The following is a 26822-nucleotide window of genomic DNA, read 5'->3' as shown; positions in this document are numbered from 1 at the left end:
GGAATATGCATAAGGTTAACAGCTGATCTTTCAGCAGAAACTCTGCAACCCAGAAAGGTGTGGCAGAATATATTCAAAGTGATGAAAGAGAAAACCAAAAACCAAGATTACTCTATGCAACAAGGATCTCATTCAGATTCGATGGAGAAATTAAAACCTTTACAGACAAGCAAAAGCTAAGGGAATTCACTGCCACCAAACCAGCTTTACAACAAATGCCAAAGGAACTTCTCTGGGCAGGAAACACAAGATAAGGAAAAGACCTACAATAACGAAACCCAAAACAATTAAGAAAATGGTATTAGGAACATACATATCGAAAATTACCTTAAATGTAAACGGATTAAATGTTCAAACCAAAAGACATACACTAGCTGAATGGATACAAAAACAAGACCTGTATATATGCTGTCTACAAGAGACCCACTTCAGACCTAGGGACACCTACAGACTGAAAGTGAGATGATGGAAAAAGATATTCCATGCAAATGAAAATCAGAAGAAAGCTGGAGTAGCAATTCTCATATCAGACAGAATAGACTTTAAAATAAAGACTACTACAAGACACTTAGAAGGACACTACATAATGATCAAGGCAGCAATCCAAGAAGAAGATATACAATTGTAAACAGTTATGAACTCAACATAGGAGAACCTCGATACATAAGGCAAATGCTAAAAGCCATAAAAGGGGAAATTGACAGTAAAACAATCATATAGGGGACTTTAACACCCTACTTTCACCAATGGAGAGATCACCCAAAATGAAAATAAATAAGGAAACACAACTATAAATGACACATTAAACAACATGGACTTAATTGATATTTATAGGATATTTCATCCAAAAACAACAGAATACACTTTCTTCTCAAGTGCTCATGGAACATTCTGCAGGATAGATCATATCTTGGGTAAAAAATCAAGCCTTGGTAAATTTAAGAAAGTTGAAATCATATCAATTATCTTTTCCAACTACAATGCTATAAGACTAGATGTCAATTACAGGAAAAATCTGTTAAAAATACAAATACATGGAGACTAAACAATACACTAATAAATAACCAAGAGATCACTGAAGAAATCAAAGAAGAAATCAAAAAATACCTAGGAATAAAAGACAATGAAAACACGACGAGCAAAACCTATGGGATGCAGCAAAACCAATTCTAACACGGAAGTTGATAGCAATACAATCCTATCTCAAGAAACAAGAAAAATCTCAAATAAACCACCTAACCTTACACCTAAAGCAATTAGAGAAAGAAGAACAAAAAACCCCAAAGTTAGCAGAAGGAAAGAAATCATAAAGATCAGATCAGAAATACATGAAAAACAAATGGAGAATATGATAGAGATCAATAGAAGTATAAGCTGGTTCTTTGAGAAGATAAACAAAATTGATAAACCACTAGCCAGACTCATCAAGAAAAAAATGGAGAAGACTCAAATCAATAGAATTGGAAATGAAAAAAAAACAACTGACACTGCAGAAATACAAAGGATCATGAAAGATTACTACAAGCAACTTTATGCCAATAAAATGGACAACCTGGAAGAAATGGACAAATTCTTAGAAAAGCACAACCTTCCAAGACTGAACCACGAAGAAATAGAAAATATAAACAGACCAATCACAAGCAGTGAAATTGAAACTGTGAGTAAAAATCTTCCAACAAACAAAAGCCCAGGACCAGATGGCTTTAGAGCCCTATGCTATCAAATATTTAGAGAAGAGCTAACAACTATACTTCTCAAACTCTTCCAAAATAAAACAGAGGGAGGAACACTCCCAAACTCATTCTATGAGGCCATCATCACCCTGATAACAAAACCAGACAAAGATGTCACAAAAAAAGAAAATTACAGGCCAATATCAGTGGTGAACATAGATGCAAAAATCCTCAACAAAATACTAGTGAACAGAATCCAACAGCACATTAAAAGGATCATACACCATGATCAAGTGCGGTTTATCCTAGGAATGCAGGATTCTTCAATATATGCAAATAAATCAACGTGATACACCATATTAACAAATTGAAGAATAAAAACCATATGATAATCTCAGTAGATGCAGAAAAAGCATTCAACAAAATTTAACGCCCATTTATGATAAAAACCCTCCAGAAAGGAGGCATAGAGAGAACTTATGTCAACATATTAAAGGCCTATATGATACACCCACAGCCAACATCATTCTCAATGGAGAAAAACCGAAATAATTTCCTCTAAGATCAGGAACAAGACAAGGCTGCCCACTCTCACCACTTTTATTCAACATAGTTTTGGAAGTTTTAGCCACAGCAAGCAGAGAAGAAAAAGAAATAAAAGGAAGCCAAATCAGAAAAGAAGGAGTAAAACTGTCACTGTTTGCAGATGACATGATACTACACATACAGAATCCTAAAGATGCTAACAGAAAACTACTAGAGGTAATCAATGAATTTGGTACAGTAGCAGGATACAAAATTAATGCACAGAAATCTCTTGCATTCTTATACACTAATGATGAAAAATCTGAAAGGGAAATTAAGGGAACACTTCCATTTAACACTGCAACAAAAAGAATAAAATACCTAGGAATAAACCTACTTAAGCAGACAAAACACCTGTATGCAGAAGACTATAAGACACTGATATAAGAAATTAAAGATGATACAAACAGATGGAGAGATATACCATGTTCTTGGATAGGAAGAATCAACATTGTGAAAATGACTATACTACCAAAGCAATCTACAGATTCAATGCCATCCCTATCAAACTACCAAGAGCATTTTCCACAGAACTAGAACAAAAAATTTTACAGTTTGTATGGAAACACCAAAGACCCCAAATATCAAAAGCAATCTTGAGAAAGAAAAATGGATCTGGAGGAATCAGGCTCCCGGACTTCAGACTATACTGCAAAGCTACAGTAATCAAGACAGTATGGTACTGGCACAAAAACAGAAAGATAGATCAATGGAACAGGATAGAAAGTCCAGAGATAAACCCACGCACATATGGTCACCTTATCTTTGATAAAGGAGGCAAGAGTATACAATGGAGAAAAAACAGCCTCTTCAGTAATTGGTGCTGGGAAAACTGGACAGCTACATGTAAAACAATGAAATTAGAACACTCCAAAACACCATACACAAAAAAACTCACAATGGAGAAAAGACCTACATGTAAGTCCAGACACTATAAATCTCTTACAGGAAAACATAGGCAGAGCACTCTTTGACATAAATCACAGCAAGATCCTTTTTGACCCACCTCCTAGAGAAATGGAAATAGAAACAAAAATAAACAAATGGGACCTACTGAAACTTAAAAGCTTTTGCACAACCAAGGAAACCATAAACAAGACTAAAAGACCACCCTCAGAATGGGAGAAAATATTTGCAAATGAAGCAACTGACAAAGGATTAATCTCCAAAATATACAAGCAGCTCATGCAGCTCAATATCAAAAACACAAGCAACCCAGTCCTAAAATGGGCAGAAGACCTAAATAGACATTTCTCCAAAAAGATATACAGAGTGCCAACAAACATATGAAAGGTCAACATGACTAATCATTAGAGAAATGCAAATCAAAACTACAGTGAGGGGGGCTTCCCTGGTGGCACAGTGGTTGAGAGTCCGCCTGCCGATGCAGGGGACGCGGGTTCGTGCCCCGGTCCAGGAAGATCCCACATGCTGTGGAGCGGCTGGGCCCATGAGCCATGGCCGCTGAACCTGCGCATCTGGAGCCTGTGCTCCACAACGGGATAGGCCACAAGAGTGAGAGGCCTGCGTACCACAAAAAAAAAAAAAAAACTAAAGTGAGATATCACCTCACACCGGTCAGAATGGCCATCATCAAAAAGTCTACAAAAATTAAATGCTGGAGAGGGTGTGGAGAAAAGGGAACCCTCTTGCACTGTTGGTGGGAATATAAATTGATATAGCCACTATGGAGAACAGTATGGAGGTTCCTTAAAAAACTAAAAATAGAACCATCATATTACCCAGCAATCCCACTACTGGGCACATTCCCTGAGAAAACCATAACTCAAAGAGAGCCATGTACCACAATGTTCAATGTAACACTGTTTACAATCGCCAGGTTATAGAAGCAACCTAAGTGTCCATCGACAGATGAATGGATAAAGAAGATGTGGCACATATATACAATGGAATATTACTCATCATAAAAAGAAATGAAACTGTTATTTTTAGTGAGGGGGATGGCCCTTGAGACTGTCATACAGAGTGAAATAAGTCAGAAAGAGAAAAAAAATACCGTATGCTACCACATATATATGTAATCTAAAAAAGAAAAAGGTTCTGAAGAACCAAGGGACAGAACAGGAATAAAGACACAGATGTAGAGAATGGACTTGAGGACACAGAGAAGGGGAAGTGAGTCAAAGTGAGAGAGTGGCATGGATATATATACACTACCAAATGTAAAATAGATAGCTAGTGGGAAGCAGCCGCATAGCACAGGGAGATCAGCTCCATGCTTTGTGACCATCTAGAGGGGTGAGATAGGGAGGGTGGAAGGGAGATGCAAGAGGCATATGGGGATATATATATATACGTATAGCTGATTTACTTTGCGATACAGCAGAAACTAAAACACCATTTTAAAGCAATTATACTCCAATAAAGATGTTTAAAAATTAGATAAAATGATAAAATAGATAAAGTGACAAACTTTATATGATATATATTTTTTACCACAATAAAAAAAGATAAGTAAGAAAGATGTCCTGCTTGGGAAGTGCATTATCCTTTTGGAGAGGTGCTAGGACTTCATTCTGCAGACAGAGAGAAACCACTGAAGCTTTCTAAGCAAAGTAGCTGGAATGCCTGATTTTTCCACGTGTGCAGCTTTGACTGCCTGACTAGACTTTATCACTTTGGTCTGAACCCTTCAGAGCATCTACCACAGAACTGAAGACAGATAGTTGCTTACCTAATCCATCACATCTGCTGGTTAATTACTTGATTTTTATTCTAAAGATTCCTTGATTGATCATCATGTCTTTTCTTTAAATTCTCAGTAAGAAAAATATTGCACCAATTGCCCTTTCTCTGAATGATGCTTTTCTACAAACATAAATGGCATCTCATTGTTTGCTCTGCTATACGGCAATAAGAATCTCTCAAACTCAGTGAAAACACAAGTTATTTTCCATGATCATAAGAGAAATACCAGTCAGGACAGGAAGACAGAAGCTCCTGTAAGACTCTCTGTTTTCCTTTATCATTTGTGGAGGCCTGAATTTCCTTCCAGCCAAAACTCCTGTCATAGTACTCATGAAGCCAACTTTATAATAGGTTCTGTATTCACAGAGTTTAATTGTGTCAGAAAAATTCCCTTCAATAACCTGCAATTGAATGAAGTCTTCCTTGTCTCTGGCAAAACCTCACTTTCTCCCTTAACTTTAATCACACTGCCTGCAGAAACCAGTGGCACTAATCAAACTGCCTGTGCATAAGTACATCTGCTTGGCAATGCCTGGTGCCTTCACTGAGAAGTCCCAGCAGTACCTCCTAATGTGTCCCCCCAGGTCACTGCCAATAACATTCCATTCTATTCTCACTCAGTGCTGGCTCCTCAATGACACCCAGCGATAAAGGATGAAGTGGTATTTGTTTTATAGCATGCTGGAAGAAAAGGCTGCTGATAGGAACAATACAGTTCCCAGCTTCACATTCTATTACGAATTCTAACAACCTGCCATTGAGACTCTTCTAAAAATTAAAATTTCGGTTGGGTGGAGATGGATAAAGATAAAAAGTAACATTTACCTGAGCTGTCTTTATCCTGTGGCGCTCCTATCAACACCCTCTTGGGGCATTAATCTCTCATCAAGAGCTCTGCCATTGCTTAAAACAAAACCTATGATAGGTGGCTCTGTACTTTCTCACTCAAATCTCCAACAGGGCCAAGTTTCAATGCAAAACAAAGAGCTAAATAGGTCATTTTACCCCATTCCTAAAGCCCTGGGCAATACGATTCAGAGGAAAGCAGAGCAAGGACTTCTACCATTTGTTAAGCAGAGCCTCCTTGGCAAGGAGCTCTGGTCACCTCGCAGCAACCCCTCCCATGAGGAAACTCGGAGGCTCCCAAGGTTTTCTTCAGGCCACACAGCTTGTTGGGGGCAAAACCAAGATTCAGCCCCCAGTCTGTGAGAGTGTTTTTCCATTGCACCAAGGTGGACTCCTCTCATGTGCTCAGTCTTCAAATGGGATGGTTTCACTACTTAAAAACATATCTGGTAACTCCACGTGTGAAACCTCTCCCCAAAAGTCGATCTGTCTCATGTGCTCAGAGATACAACTTGACTGTGTTCTATCTGAAACCTTGTAGTCTTTTTATACAGAACATATTGTACCTGGTCCTGCTCTGGACATTTTTCAGGTGCCTTTGTTTTTTGGTTTTTTTTGAGGTATGCAGGCCTCTCACCGCTTCGGCCCCTCCCGCTGCGGAGCACAGGCTCCGGATGCCCAGACCCAGTGGCCACGGCTCATGGGCCCAGCCGCTCCGCAGCACGTGGGACCCTCCCGGACCGGGGCACTAACCTGCGTCCCCCACATCGGCAGGCAGACTCCCAATCACCGCGCCACCAGGGAAGCCCTTTCAGGTGCCTTTGATCAAAAGCAATACTGTCCTGATGAATCCACTACCTGAAGTTAAGATGAGATAACCTATATGTCTTAAGCCACACAGGATGCATCTCTAGAGAATATCTTAACAGTTACAAACCTCATATTCATCCTTCAAACAAGAAAAACTCATGAATGGCTTGTGCGTACTGGATGGAGTAGAAACTACCCTGCCTCTCTCCTTTGGTGAGGTATCTAATGTGTGTTGGCCATCGACTACCTAAAATAAGCCACATGAGATTTATCACAAATAAGACTTTCTGTTGCAAAGAAATACTGTGGGTGTCCAGGGGGTAGTTTTAAATCTACCACTGAACCTGTCATTCACCCAAGCATTGAGATTCCAGGGTACAAGCTGAAGCCTGCTCTTGGGGAGCTCCCAGTCCACAGTTGGGTGGGCAAGTAGGACAGGCAGCATGGGATGAGTTAGATTTGAAGGTAACAATGAGCAGAGTCACCAAGGGGTTAAGTTCTACTAACCACACATAGGGCAACTGCCTGGGACCAAAAGGAGGGAGCATCTCATTACCTGTGCAATTACTATATTGTCTGCAAGGTGTCCTCTCACGAGAAAAGTCCTATTCTTTCTAGTTTCCTTTTTAAATCCAGCAAAAGCAAGGCCATTTTTCATCATCCTATATTTTCCTGAGTTGTTTAGCAATCAGCATAAACTGTCCATTCACATCACACTCAATCCAGCACCAGGGGCTGTTTCTGAGACCTCTGCCTGTATGAGGTGATTCAGTCCTCACAACCTCCTTACAGGGAGCACTGAGACATGCTACAGGTGTCCACAAGCATCAAGCAACTGATTACTGGAGCTTTGCTTTGAACCAGGGCAATCTGGCCTCCAATCTTCCCTAACTCTACTCGATCCAGGGATGTGGCTGCAAACATCCAGCAGCAGCTTTGACATCAAAGCTCAGAGGGAAGCTCATAGCTCCGTTTCAACACCTGGAAGCTTTGTGCTCTTCCAATCAGACTTAGGAAACACCATGATTACATCAAGTCAGTAGTTTTTAAATAATTGAGGTTGAAAAAAGATAATTAAAAAATAAGTGATACTATTTCTAAGCATTTTGCTGCAACTAAAGCTTTCTACCAATACTGACGGGAGAATGTAGGTGGACAGGAACCTGCTGAGTTACCCATCCCTCTCCATTCTCCTCCACCCCTTCCCACTCTCTGCCTGTGTGGACCACATCAAAAGGTTCTCATACCCAGGATTCCAGCTGTGCTCTGCAAAGGGAGGCCCAGCAGGAGATGGAGTCTGGGTACAAGGGCTCACAGCATTCATTATTTTGGACCCCTCCCTACAGAGTCCTTTCACTGAAGGCCACACAGCTCTTGTCAAGATGGCCTTGTCATTACATCCTTCTAGTTCTTAGAAGGAACTCTCTCTCTCTCTCTCTCTCTCTCTCTCTCACACACACACACACACACACACACACACACATGCACACACATGCACACACTGGCTCTGGGATACCACTCTACCCCTTGTGGATTCCTTCATCTTGCCCAATAGTAAATTCATTCAAATTGCCAAGTTTGAGTATGTCATCTGTTTTCTTGCAGAAGCCTGAATGATACAGTAAATATATTCATTAAATCATTTACTAAACATTTTAATTGAACTATGACATATACACAGAAAAGTGCATTGATTTTAAATAAACCATATAGCTCAGTTACAAAGGAAACTCAACCATGTAACCTCCTCCAAGGGCAAGAAACAGGACATTATCAACAAAAGCCGAATTAGATCTTCCATTCCTTACACTCTGCCTTCAACCACTGACTCCTAACACCATAAAGTAGATTTGCCCGTTTCTGAGTCTTCATGCCTGGAATCATATACTATGTATTATATGAGTTTCAATCAGATTTCTCTTTTGCTCAACATGTTTGTGAGATTCAGTCACATCGTTACAGTTTCAGGAATACATTTATTTTTATTTCTGTATAGTATTCCACTGTATGATCATCTCACAATTTATCAGTTCTAGAGTTGATAGATATGGAATGGCTTCCAGATTGGGGTTACTATAAATAATGCTGTTATGAGCATTTTAAGACATGTCTTTTGGTGTGCAGACATACACATTTCTGTTGGGAATATAACTAAGAACAAACTTTCTGGGCTATAGATATGCATTGTCCTAAACTTTGGTAATACTACCAAATCATTTTCAAAAGTCTGTACAAATTTACAATCTTATGAGCAGTGTATGACACTTTCTGTTGCCCTATATTCTCTAATATTTGGTGTTGTCAGCCTTTAATTTTAGCCATTTAGGTGTGGATATAGCAGTATCTTGTTGTGGTTCAGATTCACATTTTACTAGTGACTTATAAGGTTAAGCACCTTTTCATATGCTTATTGGTAATTTCAGCATTTACTTATTTATTTTTTGCGGTACGCGGGCCTCTCACTGCTGTGGCCTCTCCCGTTGCGGAGCACAGGCTCCGGATGCACAGGCTTGGCGGCCATGGCTCACGGGCCCAGCCGCTCCACGGCACGTGTGATCTTCCCGGACCGGGGCACGAACCCGTGTCCCCTGCATCGGCAGGCAGACTCTCAACCACTGCGCCACCAGGGAAGCCCAATTTCTGTCATTTTAATATCTTCTTTTGTGAAGAGTCTATTCAGGATTCCTGTCCATTTTGTATCTTTCACTTAATTTATAGGTATTTTTAATATTTTAGTTATATTTTCCTTTTAAATTGAGTGGCCATGTTTTCCAAGTGGCCCTGTTATCCTGGTCATAATTTCTGGGTTAGGAAAGGAAATTAACCCAACCTGGGTCAATCAAACTCTTCTCCAAGGAATTTGGGATTCAAAATAGTCATTTCTCTTTGTGTGGCTGAAACTGAGATCTTATAAATTGGGAAACCAATGAGACCATCTCTATTCTGCCATGAGCAGAAAAAAGACAAGAAAATGGTCCATGGAGAAGCACGAGGCAATTAGAAGAGAACAAAATGTGTCTGGGGGACAGCAGTATGTCCTCTGTCTGGATGCCTTTCTACTTCCTAAGTCTGCTTTCCCCACTCCACTCCAACCCCTCTCTCACAGAACCCACTGTCCCTTGGAGTCTGCAGGTTAGTCCAGTATCATTCTAATAATCCCCTATTTTGCTTGATATCAAGTAGATTGTTTTACTGGTAGCTAAAAATACTTTAACAAAGACAATAAAATTTCTCAACAAAGGACACCAAAGGACACTGACAACACCAGTTTCCTTGAAACCATAGCAAGGAAATAATTACAGAAATATCTCCGGAACTGAAATCTAATCAAACTCATTGTGAGAGAACCTAGGGGGACGTTCTGAGCTAATTATCAAAGAAGGAGACCTAGAAAATTGTTAATCAAGGTTTTAAATTTTAAAGACAAAGATAACATTTTGAATCCAGCTTGCTGATTCCTATAGTTTTCATAATCAGTTATCCACGATTCTAAAATCCTAAAGTTTGGAAAAGCAAATTTTTTATGTTTTATGTCAAAATTCAACAAAACCTGATTTGAACTGAAATGAGGCTATCTGTGGTCATAATTTGTCCCACCTTGTAGAAAATATTCAGGTTTCACTGTAGAATTACTAATGTTCGGAGGACAGGGTGCTGGGCCTGAACCTCTCGGGGTTGTTCCATCATATAAAATTGTGTGTACACTTAATTGTCTTCATAAAATATAAACAAAAATATCTGAATTTTGAAACATATCTGGCACCAAGAATTTCATGTGGAGACTATGGACCTGTCTGTACGTAATAGCTTGAGCAATATGGAGTTAATTCCAGTGTACATTTTAGATAAAGATCCCTGCACATCGGGGAACTATCTCTTTGCCAGATGCATATGAATTGTGACCATGGCCCTTAGTCACTTTTCTTTCTTCACTGTTGTGACACCTATTGCACTTGGGTCCTTCAGGGTCCTCCAGTCACTCACCAGAAGTTTATGGCAGTGGCCAGCTCTGTGTAAACATGTCCTCATACAGGTGCACCCTGACCAAATTTGTCTTTGAGCCCATGCACCAACAGCTGCTTCCCAGCTGGGGCTCCTCTGTTGCGTGGCCTTCATGCATTTATTAGCTGGATGCACCTGCAAGTTGGCATTCCATGGGAAAGAACTTGGACCAATGGATAAATGTTCCCTCTTTCTCCCTGCAACCCCATGGACAGTCCTGAGACACATCTCGTGTTTCTTCTCAGACAATCCTACTGTATGGAGTGACCAGTGGCCCATAATGTAGCCAGATAGTGATTCAGCCTTGTTTTGACTCACTCCCTTCACCACCCTACTTCTCTGTCCCTTACTTCTCTTTCCTGGGATCATACTCTCCAATGAAGAACACCCACACAAGGCTTTGCTCTCTAGAGAACACAGGCTGAGTCAGCCACACATGATATTCTCACAATCATGAAATAAGTTGGAATCTATAAGAATCAGTAAGAAGTTTGTTCATGCATTCCATATACCTATATATTGTATCTACTAATGTGTCAGGCCTTAACACAAGGCACTGAGTAGAGAAAAGCCTAGAAGACATGGACCATGCCCTTGAATCTAGCTGGGGAGGGGGATACCAGGGGACAGAGAGGTAAACATGATTATAAAGCATGAGTTCTAGATTTAAGGCATAATCTAATCATGCCAAATGATGGTGAGGATGTAGAGCTGCTGGAGCTCCCATATACTACTGTGGAAGTGCAAAGTGCTACAGTCACTCTGAAAAGTGGTGCAGCAGCTTTTTTTAAAGCTAAACACACACTCACAATATGATCCAGCAGTCCCACTCTTTGGTAATTACCCAAGAGAAATAAAAACCTAAGTTCACACAAAACCATGTACACAAATGTTTGGAGTAGCTCTACTCACAATCATCAAAAATGGGAAACAACCCAAATGCCCTTCAATGGGCCAATGGATAAACAAAATGTGGTATATCCGTACCATGGAAGAATACTCAGCAACAAAAAGAATGAACTATTGATACCTGCAACAACTTGGATGAATCTGAGTGAGAGAAGTCAGTTCCAAAGGTTGTCTGATTCCATGTATATGACATTCTCCAAAAGACAAAACTATAGTGATGGAGAACATATCAGGAGTCACCAGGATTAAGGCAGAGGGTGATACAAAAGAATAACACAAAGAAATTTTGGGAGGGGTGATGGAACTATTCTGTGTTCTGATTATAGTGGCAGTTACATAAATATACATCTTTGTTAAAGTTCATAGAATTTTGAATTTGAAAAGAAAAATCAGTTTTGCTCTATGATAATTTAAAAAATAAAGTAAGAAGAAAAAATAATGATAATCATTGCTGTGCTTAGGTTATGATGTTTAAATAAAGGAATGTATTATATGATGTCATGTTTTGTTACATGACATGACATGGTGTTATATGACACCACATTGTATTATGTGATGTTACATTGTGTTACATGGTGCACCTTATATGATACCACCTTGTCATGTGGCATCACATTGTGTTATATGATGTCACATGTTACATGATGCATGTTGTGTAATGTGACATCACCTCATGTTATATGGCATTACATTGTATTATGCTCAACTTACCCAGTATGTCATATTCAAAACAGCACTTCACCAAAGACGAACGATCATATCTCTATCTGCTGAAGCCCTGGGAAGATCTTGCATTAAATTTGCCCCTGTTCCCATTAAGAGAGTTACTGTAACTCTAAGGAAACTGTATTCCATTTAACATATATGCTAATCAAACCTTTCTCTTAGTCAACCTAACTCTTTCCCATCACAGTGAATATGCAAATATACAGATTACGTGTTCTAGGATCCCCAGATAAAATCATTTGTACACAATCCTAACTGAAAACACGAGATTTGAAAGCAGAAACAAAATAAACCTTTCAATCCCAGATGCAACAACACACAAAAAAAGATGTGACATCTTAGTAAAAAGTATAGACTTCTCAGGCTAAAATAAAAAGTTTCATGGTAATCAAGATTTTTTAAAGTCCATAGATATGGGAAAAGATGTGACTTTAACTTTTAAAAGTATTATGATTTCTACAAATACCACTGCCAAATGCTAACAAAATTGCATGCAAACTCCATTTCTTCAGTCTTTAAAATATGTGATGTGTTCTTTTAAAGTAGAATCTCAAATAAAGTTAGAAACAAAATAACAAGGTCCTACTGTATAGCACAGGGAACTATATTCAATAAACCTCAATGGAAAAGAATATGAAAAAGAATGTATATATATGTATAACTGAGTCACTTTACTGTATAGCAGTAACACAACATTGTAATTCAAATATACTTCAATTTTAAAAAGTTGTAAGCAGAACAATTGTAAGTATGATGGTGAAGTTTAAGTACAATTTTATGACCTGTTTCTCATAAAGTAGCTACCAGTGAAATATTATAGATTTGAAAGCTCCTGTAGCTGAGACAGTAACTTTCCTTCAAGCTTAATAACCTTTGCCAACATGGAGAAAAAATAAAGAAAACAAGCAGAATGTGTGGTGTGCTCCAAGGACAGAGAACAAGATAACTCAAAGGGCCAATATTGTCAGAAAAAAGAGTTACAGGACTCCCATCACTCTGTCACAATGCGACCATTGCAATGACCCAGAGCCCTCCCAAGCACCATGCCCTGTCCCTTTCCCATTCATATAAGGAAAGACATTTGTCCTGCTTTTCTCTCGCTCAGCACACTGAAAGTATACATGCTCTGCCCAGTCAGAAGATGACTTGTAGGTTCCCTGGCTGGCACATATACACAATGGAATATTACTCAGCCATAAAAAGAAATGAAATTGAGCTATTTGTAATTAGGTGGATAGACCTAGAGTCTGTCATACAGAGTGAAATAAGTCAGAAAGAAAAAGACAAATACCGTATGCTAACACATATATATGGAATTTAAGGGAAAAAATGTGATGAAGAACCTAGGGGTAACACAGGAATAAAGACACAGACCTACTAGAGAACGGACTTGAGGATATGGGGAGGGGGAAGGATGAGCTGTGACAGGGCGAGAGAGAGGCATGGACATATATACACTAACAAACGTAAGGTAGATAGCTAGCGGGAAGCAGCCGCATGGCACAGGGATATCAGCTCGGTGCTTTGTGACCGCCTGGAGGGGTGGGATAGGGAGGGTGGGAGGGAGGGAGACGCAAGAGGGAAGAGATATGGGAACATATGTATATGTATAACTGATTCACTTTGTTATAAAGCAGAAACTAACACACCATTGTAAAGCGATTATACCCCAATAAAGATGTTTAAAAAAAAAAAAGAAAAAAAAACAGACAAGCAACCCATGCTCATTGTCGACTTTCCCTGACTACCGGGAAGTCAGTCCACTGTTCTTGCAGTGACCCTTCTCTTTAATAAACCCTATCTTCCTTACATTCTGCTTTGTGTATGGAAATTCTTTTCCAACACACGCTCAGACCACGACATTTTGGTGGTCCATATGGGGATATCTCTTGGGGGGATCTCCTCCCCCACCTCCTTTCCTCCCCCACCTCCTCTCCTCATTTCCTGGGACCCTTTGTGAACAGGCAAGTTGCCGTGGAAGCAACAGGGACGCTGGCCAGGGCCACACCCTGGTGTGTTCCGAAGGCTCCACGGCTCACTTCAACCCAATAACTGCTGCCCAGAACGGGTGAGGGTGCCTCTGTCTTCCTTCTGAGGACTAGGCCAATTGATATTGTGCGGGCATGGGTCAGGCATTTAAAAGCCATTAGGGTGCCTGCCACTTGAAGACTCCCGTGAAAAGATAAGGGAGTCACGGAACAGATCAGGTTGTTAGGGTGTCTACCCCCAGCAAGACAACTTCCATGCTCTGTGAGGCACAAATTGGTTCAAGCAGAACACTGAGCCCCCTCTCCTTGGCTGCCACCTTCCTAGCAGGACCACGAGGTGGATTCCTCAGCCTGTCTTCTATGTTACTTTCACCTTTTTCTCCATCTGGATTGACTTACAGGAGCTCAGGCTGCATCTGAGCCATCCCAGGAGTGCCTTTTCACGTTTCAGGGAATCGCCAAATGGTGAGTCACCCGGTGGGTCCTGGGAATCTCTCTCTCTTTCTTTCTTTGCCTGTGTCGCACTGTTTGTGCCTCGGTCACATGGTTTGTACCTTAGTCACATGCTCAGGGGTCACCTCTCACTGTCAGACACAACGGTTGGGACTGTTGGCCTATTTTGTGCATTAATCACATGGAGAGATCACTGCAACAATGAGGATGGCTTTCTGTCAGCTGGTGACTCTCAGTACTCCCATTCTATGGCATATAAGCTAAGAATGGGTTCTGCTATGTCTTGGGGGCCTCCCTTAGACTCACCCCTCGGCTGTATCCTCAGGAACTAGAAAAATATTTGACCCTGAAAATCACAAAAAGAAGAGGCTCATTTTGTTTTGTAACACAGCTTGGCCCCAGTATAAACTGGGGGACCAAGAAAAATGGCCTCTTAATGGCATACTAAATTATAACATGATCCTCCAACTTGATCTTTTTTGCCAGAAACAAGGAAAGGACTCAGAGGTTCCTTATGTCCAGACCTTTATAGCCCTTACTTAGAATCCCAATCTGAGAGACTCATGCTGCATGTGTCTTTCTGTTGCTGCCTTATCCCCCTGACCCCCTCTGTCTCCCTCTCCATCAGATCTCCTAGACGATCCTCTACTTGACCCTTCCTGTCCTCCACCCCATCAACCCCTTTTGCTTCAGCACCCACCCCACCTCAACCCACAGCTGTCCAACAGCCACTCCCTTACCAGGGCGAAAACCCCCCTTCCCTCCCCACATAAGATCGAGGACTGCCCAACACCAGGAAACAGATTCTAATATGCTTCCCTTAAGGGAAGTAGCAAATGGATCCATGGGCACTATTAGAGTCCATGTTCCCTTTCCCATGTCTGACATTTCCCAAATTCAAAACAAGTTAGGTTCCTTCAGTCTGGATCCCACCGCTTTTATTAAGGAATTTCAGGCCCTCACTATAGCCTCTGACCTGACCTGGCAAGACATTCATGTAGTCCTGACCACTTGTACTCATGAAGAGAAAAACAGGATATGGGCATCAGCCCAAGCTTGGGCAGATGAGGCACAGCTCTGTTTCTAAAACCTGGATGGACGGGGACCAGTTTTGGGCTGGCTAAATGACTCTTTGTAACTATACCCTCAATTTTAATCAGACTAGCCTGGAGTGGAATCCCTGGTCAGAGGAAAATAAATATGATGTACATGAAGCTAATTTCACTTTGTGTTGGAGAAATTCAAGGAAAAATGAGACTAAGAAATATATTAATGAAGACCATATCCCCATAAACAGCTCGGCCCTTGGAACTAAATACATGGGGATCGGTGTGACCACTGGACACTTAGTTTAACCTCCTGGCAAGATTCTCCTCCAAAATATAATATAATTCAGCTAATATTCAGAAATTTGTTATGCCAATTCCCCCCGTCACACTCATAATAAGTCAGAGCCTGGATTCTCCCCTTTATGTATAGATGATTACTTCCTCAGAGTTTGGCCTTCCCAATCTAATCCTAGGCCATGGGACCCCAGTCTATTTCCAGAGGAAAACTCCCAAAAGGTCAGGGCCTGGCTCTAGGGACCCACAACAGGGGTATCTTTGAGGGGCACTGGATTTTCATTTCTATGTGGTAACGGGGTCTATCTGGATCTTCCCACACTTTGAAGGGGCTCCCGCACAATTAGTGCTGCGGTCCCAGAGGCGACCGTTACAAAGGATTTAGCTTCCTCAGGAGGCATTCCCAACCTTGGGTCCTTCCTTGAGGAGGCCTTAAGACCTGTCTGGGAGAGACAAAAATAAACCACTGACTAGACATGCTTACAATAAACCAATTCTTGATAGGCCCAACATAATACATAGTGTCTTTATAGGGCTCTTTTGGTTTGCAGGCATACCCCTCTTACAGAGGAGTGTTCTCAATCTCACCATCATGGACCAGGAATCTTGGAAGGCTACGGTAGCAGCCATTGAAGAACAGCAGTCAGCCCTAGGCTCTCTGGCCGAGGTGGTCTTACAAAATAGGAGGGTCCTTAATGTTATAACAGCTGAGGCAGAGAGTGTCTGTGCCCTACTAAATTAGATATGCTGCTTAATACCTCCAGCCAGATTGAAGAAAACCTTCAGATTCTAAAGAAAAACATCAAATTAATAGAAGATTTAAAAGAGAGGGCAGGACAGGGCCCCAGCTGGCTTTCTAGCCTCCTCTCCTCTGTGGGGATCCAGATATGGACATGGCTATTGCCCTTGTCGGGACCATTAATCCTGATAGCTTTCCTTATGTTGTTTGGCATTATTAACACATTATCTAAGTTCATCTCCCAACAGGTTCAAAAGATTCACTTCCAGATGGTGCTACAACAAGGGTACCAGCCAGCTGGCACACGGACTACATTGGAACAAGCCTTCTTATCATTCCCTGGACTCTCATCTCCCTCCGTGAACACACCCTGACAGAGCAGGCATCAGGAACCCAGGGCCCCTACGATGCCCCCAACCAGCAAGAAGCAGCCAGAGAGATTGTCGGCCATTCTCCTTACAAAAAGGGTTCCCAAACACCTGAGAAGGAGCTAGGCAGGTAGGTAGACATGAGCAGGGATCCAATAGGGCCAAAGAATTGGCCCTTTAAATAAAGAGAGGGGGAAATGTGGTGTGCTCCAAGGACAAAGAACAAGGTAAACTCAAAGGGCGAATATTGCCAGAACAAAGAGTTACAGGACTCCCATCACTCTGTCACAATGCGACCATTGCAATGACCCAGAGCCCTCCCAAGCACCATGCCCTGTCCCTTTCCCATTCCATATAAGGAAAGACTTTGCCCTGTTTTTCTCTCGCTCAGCACACTGAAAGTATACGTACTCTGCCCAGTCAGCAGATGACTTACAGGTTCCCCGGCTATAAAAACAGACAAGCAACCCATGCTCATTGTCGACTTTCCCTGACTACCGGGAAGTCAGTCCACTGTTCTTGCAGTGACCCTTCTGTAATAAACCCTATCTTCCTTACATTCTGTCTCGTGTCTGGAAATTCTTTTCCAACCCGTGCTCGGACCACAACAAAATAATTTGTGAACACCCAAAAGAATTATCTAATGGAACCTGTATGCCCACAAAATACCAATTTTGTTGTACTTGTTTAATATTTAGAGATATAAAGATTCCTAGTGGTAGCCAAGAACTAAAGGAGCAATGCTGTTGTTCGAATAACTAAGCCTGACCATGTTATCCATCTATTTTACACAGTTAAGAAGCTTTGCTTTCTACAGAAGTTATATTCTTCAAATGTTGCAGTAAGTCAAATTTTTATAAAAACATATTAGCAGAGCTCACTTTTGAAGGAAAACCATAGGTAAAGATTTTGTTTAAAGAAAATGCTCCTTGACACTTCCTCAAATTTAACTTTATATCTATACTTTCATGTGAGGTGGGTTTTGGAAGTGGTTTTATTTTGTTTTAAATAATGACACCAATAGAGATAACTATTAAATCAACTAGAAAGATCTAAGTAACATGAAAATGTTGATGGAGAGTAGAAGAATGCCAGGGTAAACACGATATCTGGTGAACTCATTCTACAAGATGGCCATGTGTCAGGTGGGGATGGGCCACGCAACCTAGATTTTGGGAAAGTACAAAGTGAGAGCCATAAGACTGTGAAAGCAAGAGAAGAGAAATCTATGGGAGCAGGTGGGAGAATGGAGTTCTGTTGCATAGGGAAAATGGATGCACCATTGGGTAAGGAGAAGGACCAGCGTAGACTTCTTGTAATTCTCTGGCCCCTTCACTAATGTCTCTCATCTAATCGTCAGGTCAGGTTGCACAAACTGCAGGACTGTGGCCTTGATGATATGACCTCTTATCTCTTCTAGAGGTGTTTCTTAGGTAACAGTTTGAAGATCTGATTATTAAGTATGATAGAGATGATGCTATCCACCCTGTTCTCTATCCCTTCTAATGTTAAACCTGGAGGGGCTGAGGACCCAAGGCACTGAGATGTATCTCTCTCTCACCCTCTCTGTCCTCCTCTCCCTCTCCTCCAGAAAACTATCCCTCTCAGCCCTCACCAGCATCTGGGAACAAGCTTTGAAACATCCCCTTCCAGACTGTGATGTCACTTGGAAAGCCTATCAACAAAAGCTACCCCAAAAATTAGACTCACCAATATCAAGATGAACACCAGGGACAAACGAATTGAGAAAGAACATGACGATAACAAATCCCAACACTGTCAGGCATTTGGCGAGCAGAATCCTGTCTGATATCCTGTGCTGTGAGAGAGGAAAACACAACTCATTTACTCAGTGTAATCTGATTTCTGCAATGTGTCCACAATCCTACGTCATTTGAATCACTACAAATTTCTCCTTATGATGAAAAATATAGCAACTTGAACTTGAAAGATAAGATCATGTGTTACAAGGAAAACTGTACAGATTTAAGATTAGATCATTCAAAATCTTGAAATCAAAATCTATGAAAAATAAACATAAAAAATATAGTACAATCCTTTATTTTTTTTTTTTTTTTTCCTGTTGTGGAGCACAGGCTCTGGACGTGCAGGCTCAGCAGCCATGGCTCACGGGCCCAGCCGCTCCGTGGCATGTGGGATCTTCCCGGACTGGGGCAAGAACCCGCGTCCCCTGCATCGGCAGGCAGACTCTCAACCACTGCGCCACCGGGGAAGCCCAGTACAATCCTTTTAAATGACACCTGACTAAATGCATTTTCAATATGACACAGAGATGCTAAGCTGTTCCCAGGCCCACTGCCAGCATCAGATAAAATAAAGCCATTGTGAAGCCTGTACATTAACCTCCAGGGACCTGGCCCTTCAAGACACATGCATTTCCACGGGTACTGTGTGTTAATAGCCTTTTAGTTTAACTTTCCCTCTATTATGTAAATCTCTGCTCATGTGGTACTGAGGTTAAAATGTTCTTGCAATAACAGGACTTCTGCTGAATGCACTTAGCAGTCCCCTAGTCACCAGATGACACATACGGGATCCTGCCCCAGGCGTTCAGGGGGCGAGGGGAGGTACTCTGCAGCACCTTCCTTAACCTTGGAGTTGCAGGCCTCCTTCCAGTGGGCCTGAGCCACAGGGCAAGATAGGACAAGGTCACCAAAGGGTGCTGTGCTGTGTGGGACTGGGGCAGGGAGTTAGGTCCCAAGAAGCACATACATCTAACTAGGCCCCTGTGTGAATCACACTCCATGGTGTGAACCAACAACTGCACTATGCCCTTTCCTCAGTGTGGTCCCACTAGCACCTCTGTCTGTTAGTCTATGCCTAAGATATCCAGGTCTAGATGTAAATATAGATAAGGCTATATAAATATAGATCCAGGTGTAGGTATGGGTAGATATAGACAGAGCCATGGGTAAGATATGGGTATAGATAAAGATATAGATGTAGAGATAGATGTAGATAGAGACAAGGGTATAGACAGGGGTATAGACATGGACATGGACATAGACACAGACATGAGTATGGGTGTAGGTATAGGTAGAGTTAGAGATAGGTATTCTCTCTTGATTTCTCTGGTCACACAGTTAAAGCTGCTGCCATAAAAACCACAAGCATACCCCTCTGTGTCACAACGACTCTGGCAGCAGCCCCTGGCCCCCTGCTCACACGCCATGGGGGCTGCTTTGGGAGCTCCTGTTTTCCTTCCCCACCCACTGCCAAGGCTTGGCCGGCCCCCACTCATCTTCCCCTTCCCCCACCAAGGAAGCCAATTTTGCTAGATGAGTCTGTGATGGAGAATCAGGAAGAAACGGGCATGGTATCTCCCTGGGCCAGGTTAACCACAGAAACTGGGTATTACCATGGTCGACTCCAGGATTGGAAATGGAGGGAGCAGGGAGGTCAAAGAATATTCCAGTGTCACTCGGCTGGTATAAGATGATCAAAGTTTGTACTCTGTTATTTTGGGGTGCCTGTCAAATTTTATCCTTTGGTTATCTGAGGTCATCAAAGTGAGAAGTCTGAGAAACAATGCAGGGGTAATGCCCAGCTCCCCAGTCCTTGTCCACCAGGTATACAGAGAGGTACGCAGTCTCATCCCTAACTTGCAGCCAGAACTACTAGAAAAAGTGGGCAGGGTCCGTTTAAGCCTGAAGCCAGAAAAATGTCATAGCCACACCTGTCTTCCCTAACCCTGACCATCTGAGTGGGACAGATGCTGGAAGGACAAACTCAAAGAACATGTTATCTACCAGGTCCCAATGTCTAAATTTCCTTTAGCGAAGGACAAAATGTTCCTATCATAATTAGAGAGTGGGTATTCAACCTCTCCCTAGGAAAGAAACTACCTGGATTTGAAATTTCATGAAGATATAAATGACTTCCAGCAGATCTTGAGCTGGGAGAGGGGCATTATGTGTCCTCAGGGGGGCTGAGAAATTCCACCTAGGTGGGAAAGTGAGCAAAAGAGCCCCAAATGAGCTTTGCCTCCCAACGTCAGAGCCGTACAACAGAAGACATACACCCCATCTCTGCCCCAAAAGGTGTTCCATCTCAAGCAGCACGCCTCCCTTGTCTTGGCCTCCATCTCCTCACCCACACAATGGGAACCACAGACTTGCCTTTCAGGGTCAGGGGGAGCTGAGAGCCGGCCAACCACAGAAAGTACTGCCCTATTTTAAAGGAACATAATAAGTTTACCTTTTAAATTCCTGGACAAAATAAGCCTACCATGTCTGGAAAATTATCTTTCCCATTAATTCCTGGAAATAACTTATGTCTTGTGTACAACTACAGGAATAAAAGAAAGATGACTTTCAGTTGCAACTTCACATGAAGTAAGGAAAAGGAATCTACTCTGTTCTTCAAGGAATCCCTGAGAAAAGAAACCACAATACCTTTCTTTGTAGCTCCTGGATATTGGTCTCCCAATTTTTATCTTCCTGTGAGATCTGTCTAAAAGAGAAAAGGGCAGACATCATTTTCCTGGTGGCATCGAGCGGTGAGGCCAGCAAGGTGGCATTCAGCAGTGGCACACAGCATGGTCCCCTGGCCTGGACGCCGTCCACAGTGTGACGCCAGGTGCGGCCACAGAATGGGGCAGGCCTCATGGTGTAAGGAGCCTGGTAGAACTGGGTTCATGAATTGGAAAAGATGCTCATTCTAGATTCCCAAGGAAAAGTAATACATGAAATGACCGGACGGTTCAACGAGGCATGTGCGAGCATAGCACAGGAAACGTCAGAAGAACACTGGCCAGAATGTCAACAGGGGAATGAGACAGTAAGCCACCTTGGTTTTCCTCTTTTTACTTATTAATTTTCTGAATCTTTTTTCAAAATGAGGATGTGTTATATTTATAATTTAATTAAAGGAAAAAAACAGTAAAAGAAATGCCACTTGCTTTAGTGGTGATTTTTATCAATTGGAAATCTACTTTGAAGCACTTATGTCTGCTTCCTTCCCCCTCTGGTCATGGTATCCGCCCATCTCTATTTCCATTTGTCACCTCTATTTGTTCCAACTTGCCGTTCTTTTTTAACCTTTCCTATCAACTCATCTTTTCTTTTCTGCTTTATTTCCTCCCTCACCAGTTAGGAAAAAGAAGCTGTGTGGTGGAGAATTTAGTCTTCATGAGCACTCACGTGTCATAGTGTCAGTGGAGGTCGACCACACAGCCAGTACAGACCCTAAAGGAAATCACAGCAGACCCAACTGAATGGTTCTAAGGACAATTTTTAAAAATAAAATGTGGAAACAGGACCTGAAGAGTTAGCACATGCCTTAGATCACCCTCATTACTATCTGCTTCCAGTGACTGTGTGGCCTTACAAAGCCACTGCCCTCTCTGGGCCTCAGTTTCCCTTTCTGTGATCAAAACAGGATGAGTTGATGGAAACTTGGTGAATTCTTCACATTTTAACCCTGAGATACACTGACTGTGTCTTAACATCCATACCAGATGGAACACGTTGAAACTTGAAGGCCAGTAGATTAAATACATTCAGGGCAATTTACTCCTGCATCTTTAATTTACAAAGTTTTTCCTTTTAAGATCCATGCCTATTGTTGAAGTTGGTCACTCTGTCCCCAGCCTGCAACTCAGGGCCTCCAGTAGCCTGGGGGTACCAGGTCCTGCTTCTCCAGCGTCACAGGATACAGGTAGGTCCTGAGATGAGATGGAGCTGAGGATGCTGAGACAGTGCTTCACACTGGGCTACATCTCTAGACAGAGTGAGTCTCTACATACTCGCCTGTGGCCTTCTCCCCCCACTCTCAGACCAGGCTACAGCCACACTAGACAGCCCTCAGTGGTTGGCACTGGCACTGTGCCCAGCTCCTGTCCTCAGTCTGCTTGCCTGCTCTCTGGGAACACAGGGCTGGTCTCAGCAAACCGCAATATGTAAGATCATTCTCACTACCTTCACAAGAACTCACATTTCCCCTTGCCGTGACAGACTTCTCATCTCCACCCAGTTCTCAACCCTACTGCAGGAATGCTTCCACATCCCTGAGGAGTGAGCAGGCTCTCGCTCTTTCTGTCAGTACTTCCAGCGTAAAGACAGGTTGGAACTCAGCACCTCATCAGAGTGGGGAGGAAAAACTCAGCACCTCACTGTTACTGTTAGGTCTCAGCTTTGATTAAAAACAAACTCAAGGGACTTCTCTGGTGGTCTAGTGGTTAAGATTCTGTGCTTCCAATGCAGGGGGCCCTGGTTCAATCCCTAGTCAGGGAACTAATTTCCCACATGCCATAAGGTGGCCAAAAAAAAAAAAAACTCCAAGAAATGAATTGAGCAGGAATTAGGTATTCTTTGAGCTCCTGGAAAATCAACTACTGGGAGAATATTTTGTTAGATTAGTTTGTTATATATATATATATATTTTAAATTTTTATTATGCAACGTGTTTGGTGTGAAGTGTGACAGGCAGTAGTTGAGTGTGAACTCAATTCCTGGCATCACTCTTTCCTAGATGCAAAACCCTGGGCAAGTTGCTCAAATTCTCTGAGCCTCAGTTTTCTCATCCTTAAGCTGGGGCTAATATCAGCACACATTCCAGAGAGCTAAGTGAGAGTTAAATAAAATGCTGCATCATAACAGGTTTAGCACAGTGTATGGCACCCAAAACTTACTTAGTAGCATGCAGCTAGTGTTACTCTTTCGCAGTACCATGGGGTACTCTTCACAATCACTTTAGCTCACATTTTGCACATGACATTTGGACACTCTTAGGGTGGTCATAAATAGGTTGTTGATACAATCCAACCATTGAATATAACTGGTAAAGATAAGAACCACTGCTGTAAACCAAGAGTGGTCTGAGCAGGGCCTGACTTGATACCTGTGGAAGCTGTGCAGCCTTCGGGCCAGCAAGCGCTCCAGTGCCAGCACCTTCCCCAGGAGTAGACCTCGAACCGCTGTCTCCTCACGGCTGGCTGGGCTGATGCGCTGTGCAGTAAGGCGCCAGACATGGATCTCATGCTTCAGTTCTGCAGGAAAGGAAAGCCAAGGCTTCATTCTCCTGCAATGTCAGACATCAGCACCTACTCCCCTCAGCACCCTCCAAGAACAGAAAACACACACCTGTGATGCAGATCTCCAAGGACCAAACCAAAGCAGTGGCTTCTTAGCTTTCATGTTATTATGAGAGAACCAGAAGACAAAGCTGACTTTTAAAAATTACAGTAGATGCAAAGATAATTTCAACTCTTTGGGTGAAGAATAAATTCTTGAATAGGCGTATGAAAGTTAGCACCCAACAAGCTTTTTCCCTCCCAAGAAATTACTTCTTGGAGCCAGTAGTTCAGATCTCAGTTCAAAATCCAGACATTGCCCAATCTTTGAAACAGATCTAATACACATCAGAAATACAAGTGTAGTAGGTGGTGCCTGGTCTCCCCAGTAGGGCATTTGGTAATAGCAGGAGATGGGGAGAGCCCTCCCTCCTGACCAGGCCCCCAAGTTGAGCTTGTGTCTATGAAAGAACACAAAGGAGAGAAATGTAGACAACTTTATGCACTTCTGAAATTAAAAGAATGAGGCAAATTTTCACCCATCAATGAATTTAAACCTCTTCTGATAGAGAAGAGAAAAATGAATTGCCAATTCATTGGCTCCTAAAATACTAGAATATCTTATGAAATTTTACTTTTAACCTCTAGTTTACTGTTAAAGATACTACATAAATTTCTCAAAATATCCACTAAAAGAATATAAGGAAGCACAGTATTTTCATGAATCACTTCTCATGTACAATGCACTATACTACATATCTTAAAAATTCAAGATGAAATTAAAAGAACACACACTTTCAAGCAGGATTAGATCAGTTGACACTAGGTCAGAGCAGAGTCAAGGCAGGGCAATTCTCCCAAGACCTGTGAAGCAGTGCACAAGCCTGGGCTCAATGACAAGGAAAATGCCACCATGGTTTTCTCTAAAGGGTCAGCCTTTCAAAGATGAAAAGTTTTTAGAATGAAGATAAGTAAAGTACTTCCATTCAGTACATATTGATTCTTTGGAGCTTACTAAAACAGAAGAAACTTGGGTATAACCTGAAAGCCTCTACAGAGAAACAGATCCATAATTCCCTCAATAAACATAATTCACACCTCCATAATTCACACCTCATTAAACAACCTGTGAGGTTATGATAATATAAAAAGGAGGAAGAGGAGGAGGAAGAGGATAAAAACATATGAATTAGGTTTCTGAAATGCTGAACACACACACACACACACACACACACACACACACAAATGCTGCACTGGGACAAGAATGGGGGGACAAGGTGGTGCAGCAGCTTCAGAGAAGCTGCAGAGAGTGCCATTATTTCATCCAATGTTCTGAACTTCGTTATATAGTGGATATCATTCAAAGCCCATCCCTAAAGTATCAGAGACTTTCTAGCCATTCTTTCAAGCCATATTAGTGACTGCCACTCTCTCAAGCAGCTGACCAATTTTGAAGAGCTACACAGGAGCACTGCTCAGCTCAGCTCCCGGGCCAGCCTGTGGGAGCCTCTCCACCTCTGTGTTTGGAGAAGCAGAAACTGAATCTGGCCTTCCAGGTCCCCAGGGCTCCTTTCCACAGGTGTCTTCTCCAGCGTCACCTTCAGCCCCTCATGCACACCCAGAGCCTTGCTGCCCTCTAGCCCATCAAATCAAACAGGACAGGCTACTCTCCTCAGATCAACCCATGGGTTAATGCTCAAGTAGTGCACTTTCAATTTTCTAGTTGTGGACAAAATAAATGTATCACCGATCATGGGAAATTTTGGTTGAGAGCGATTTTGTCCAAGAGAAGGGAGTCCACTGCCTGCACCTAGAGCTCAGTTTAGCCAAGCATCCACTCCTCAGCTCCCAAGCTTCCTCTGTACCTCCTCTGCCATTTCCCCACCCGGTCTCTGCTGAGCTCTAAGACTGTGAACCCAATCAGCTACCTGATATTGCCCTCTGAACCTCGTGCTACAAGATTCACAGATAAACATTCCATCTTCCCCCAAGAACTCTCTCTTCCCTCACTGTCTTAGTTCTTATATGACATAATTAATCTTCCAGGTACATGAACCTGAAATGTCATTTTGGTCTTATCAATGTCATTCTCCTCTACATTTCTGCACTGAACATGTAATAGGTGCCAGACACCATGCTAGATGTTAAAGGAGAAGAATAAATTGACAAGTTATAAGATAGGCCTCCAACAAGCTAGACAGAGAAATAAGATACATCATAAATGAACATGAGCTAAGGCAGTACTAGGCCACAAGAGCAGTTCAGGATATGATGGTGTGGGTCTTGCAGGATCCACGTCTTCCTGACTCAGGTCACCAGCTTATCCAGGCTTCATCTCACATTTGCCTAATTCTGATTGCTGCTCCTCAGTAACCTTTGACTGAAGCCACTTCCTGACAACCCAACCCTGGTTAATCATAAAACACTGTTTGCCCTATCTATCTATTTATCTATCTATCATCTATAGAAACTATCTATAGATAAATACAGTTAGATATATGGAAACAAGGAATCTATGTTCCTATTTACCTATCTTCTACCTATCTAGGCTGATCCACCTAAGAAAACAGATGATAGATAGATAGATAGATTCATTCTTTCAAATAGCCCATTGTTCCCCATGACCTGCAAAGATCTT

At 42.1% G+C, this 26822-nt stretch overlaps 1 protein-coding gene across 1 annotated transcript in view; it reads right to left on the bottom strand.

Moving 5' to 3' along the window:
* Positions 1-26822, bottom strand: part of OCA2 (OCA2 melanosomal transmembrane protein) — a 229348-nt gene that overhangs the window by 85992 nt on the left and 116534 nt on the right. The window contains exons 15-17 of the mRNA XM_065880688.1: positions 24013-24160; positions 21567-21624; positions 18862-18970 (exon numbers count right to left, since the gene is read on the bottom strand). Coding sequence (XP_065736760.1) covers positions 18862-18970; positions 21567-21624; positions 24013-24160 — 315 coding nt within the window. The remainder of the gene's footprint in view (positions 1-18861; positions 18971-21566; positions 21625-24012; positions 24161-26822) is intronic.

This window comes from Phocoena phocoena, chromosome 7, assembly GCF_963924675.1.
Source record: "Phocoena phocoena chromosome 7, mPhoPho1.1, whole genome shotgun sequence".
NCBI lineage: Eukaryota > Metazoa > Chordata > Mammalia > Artiodactyla > Phocoenidae > Phocoena > Phocoena phocoena.
Note: the sequence above shows the minus strand (reverse complement) of the source record. Positions and strands in the feature narration are given on the sequence as shown.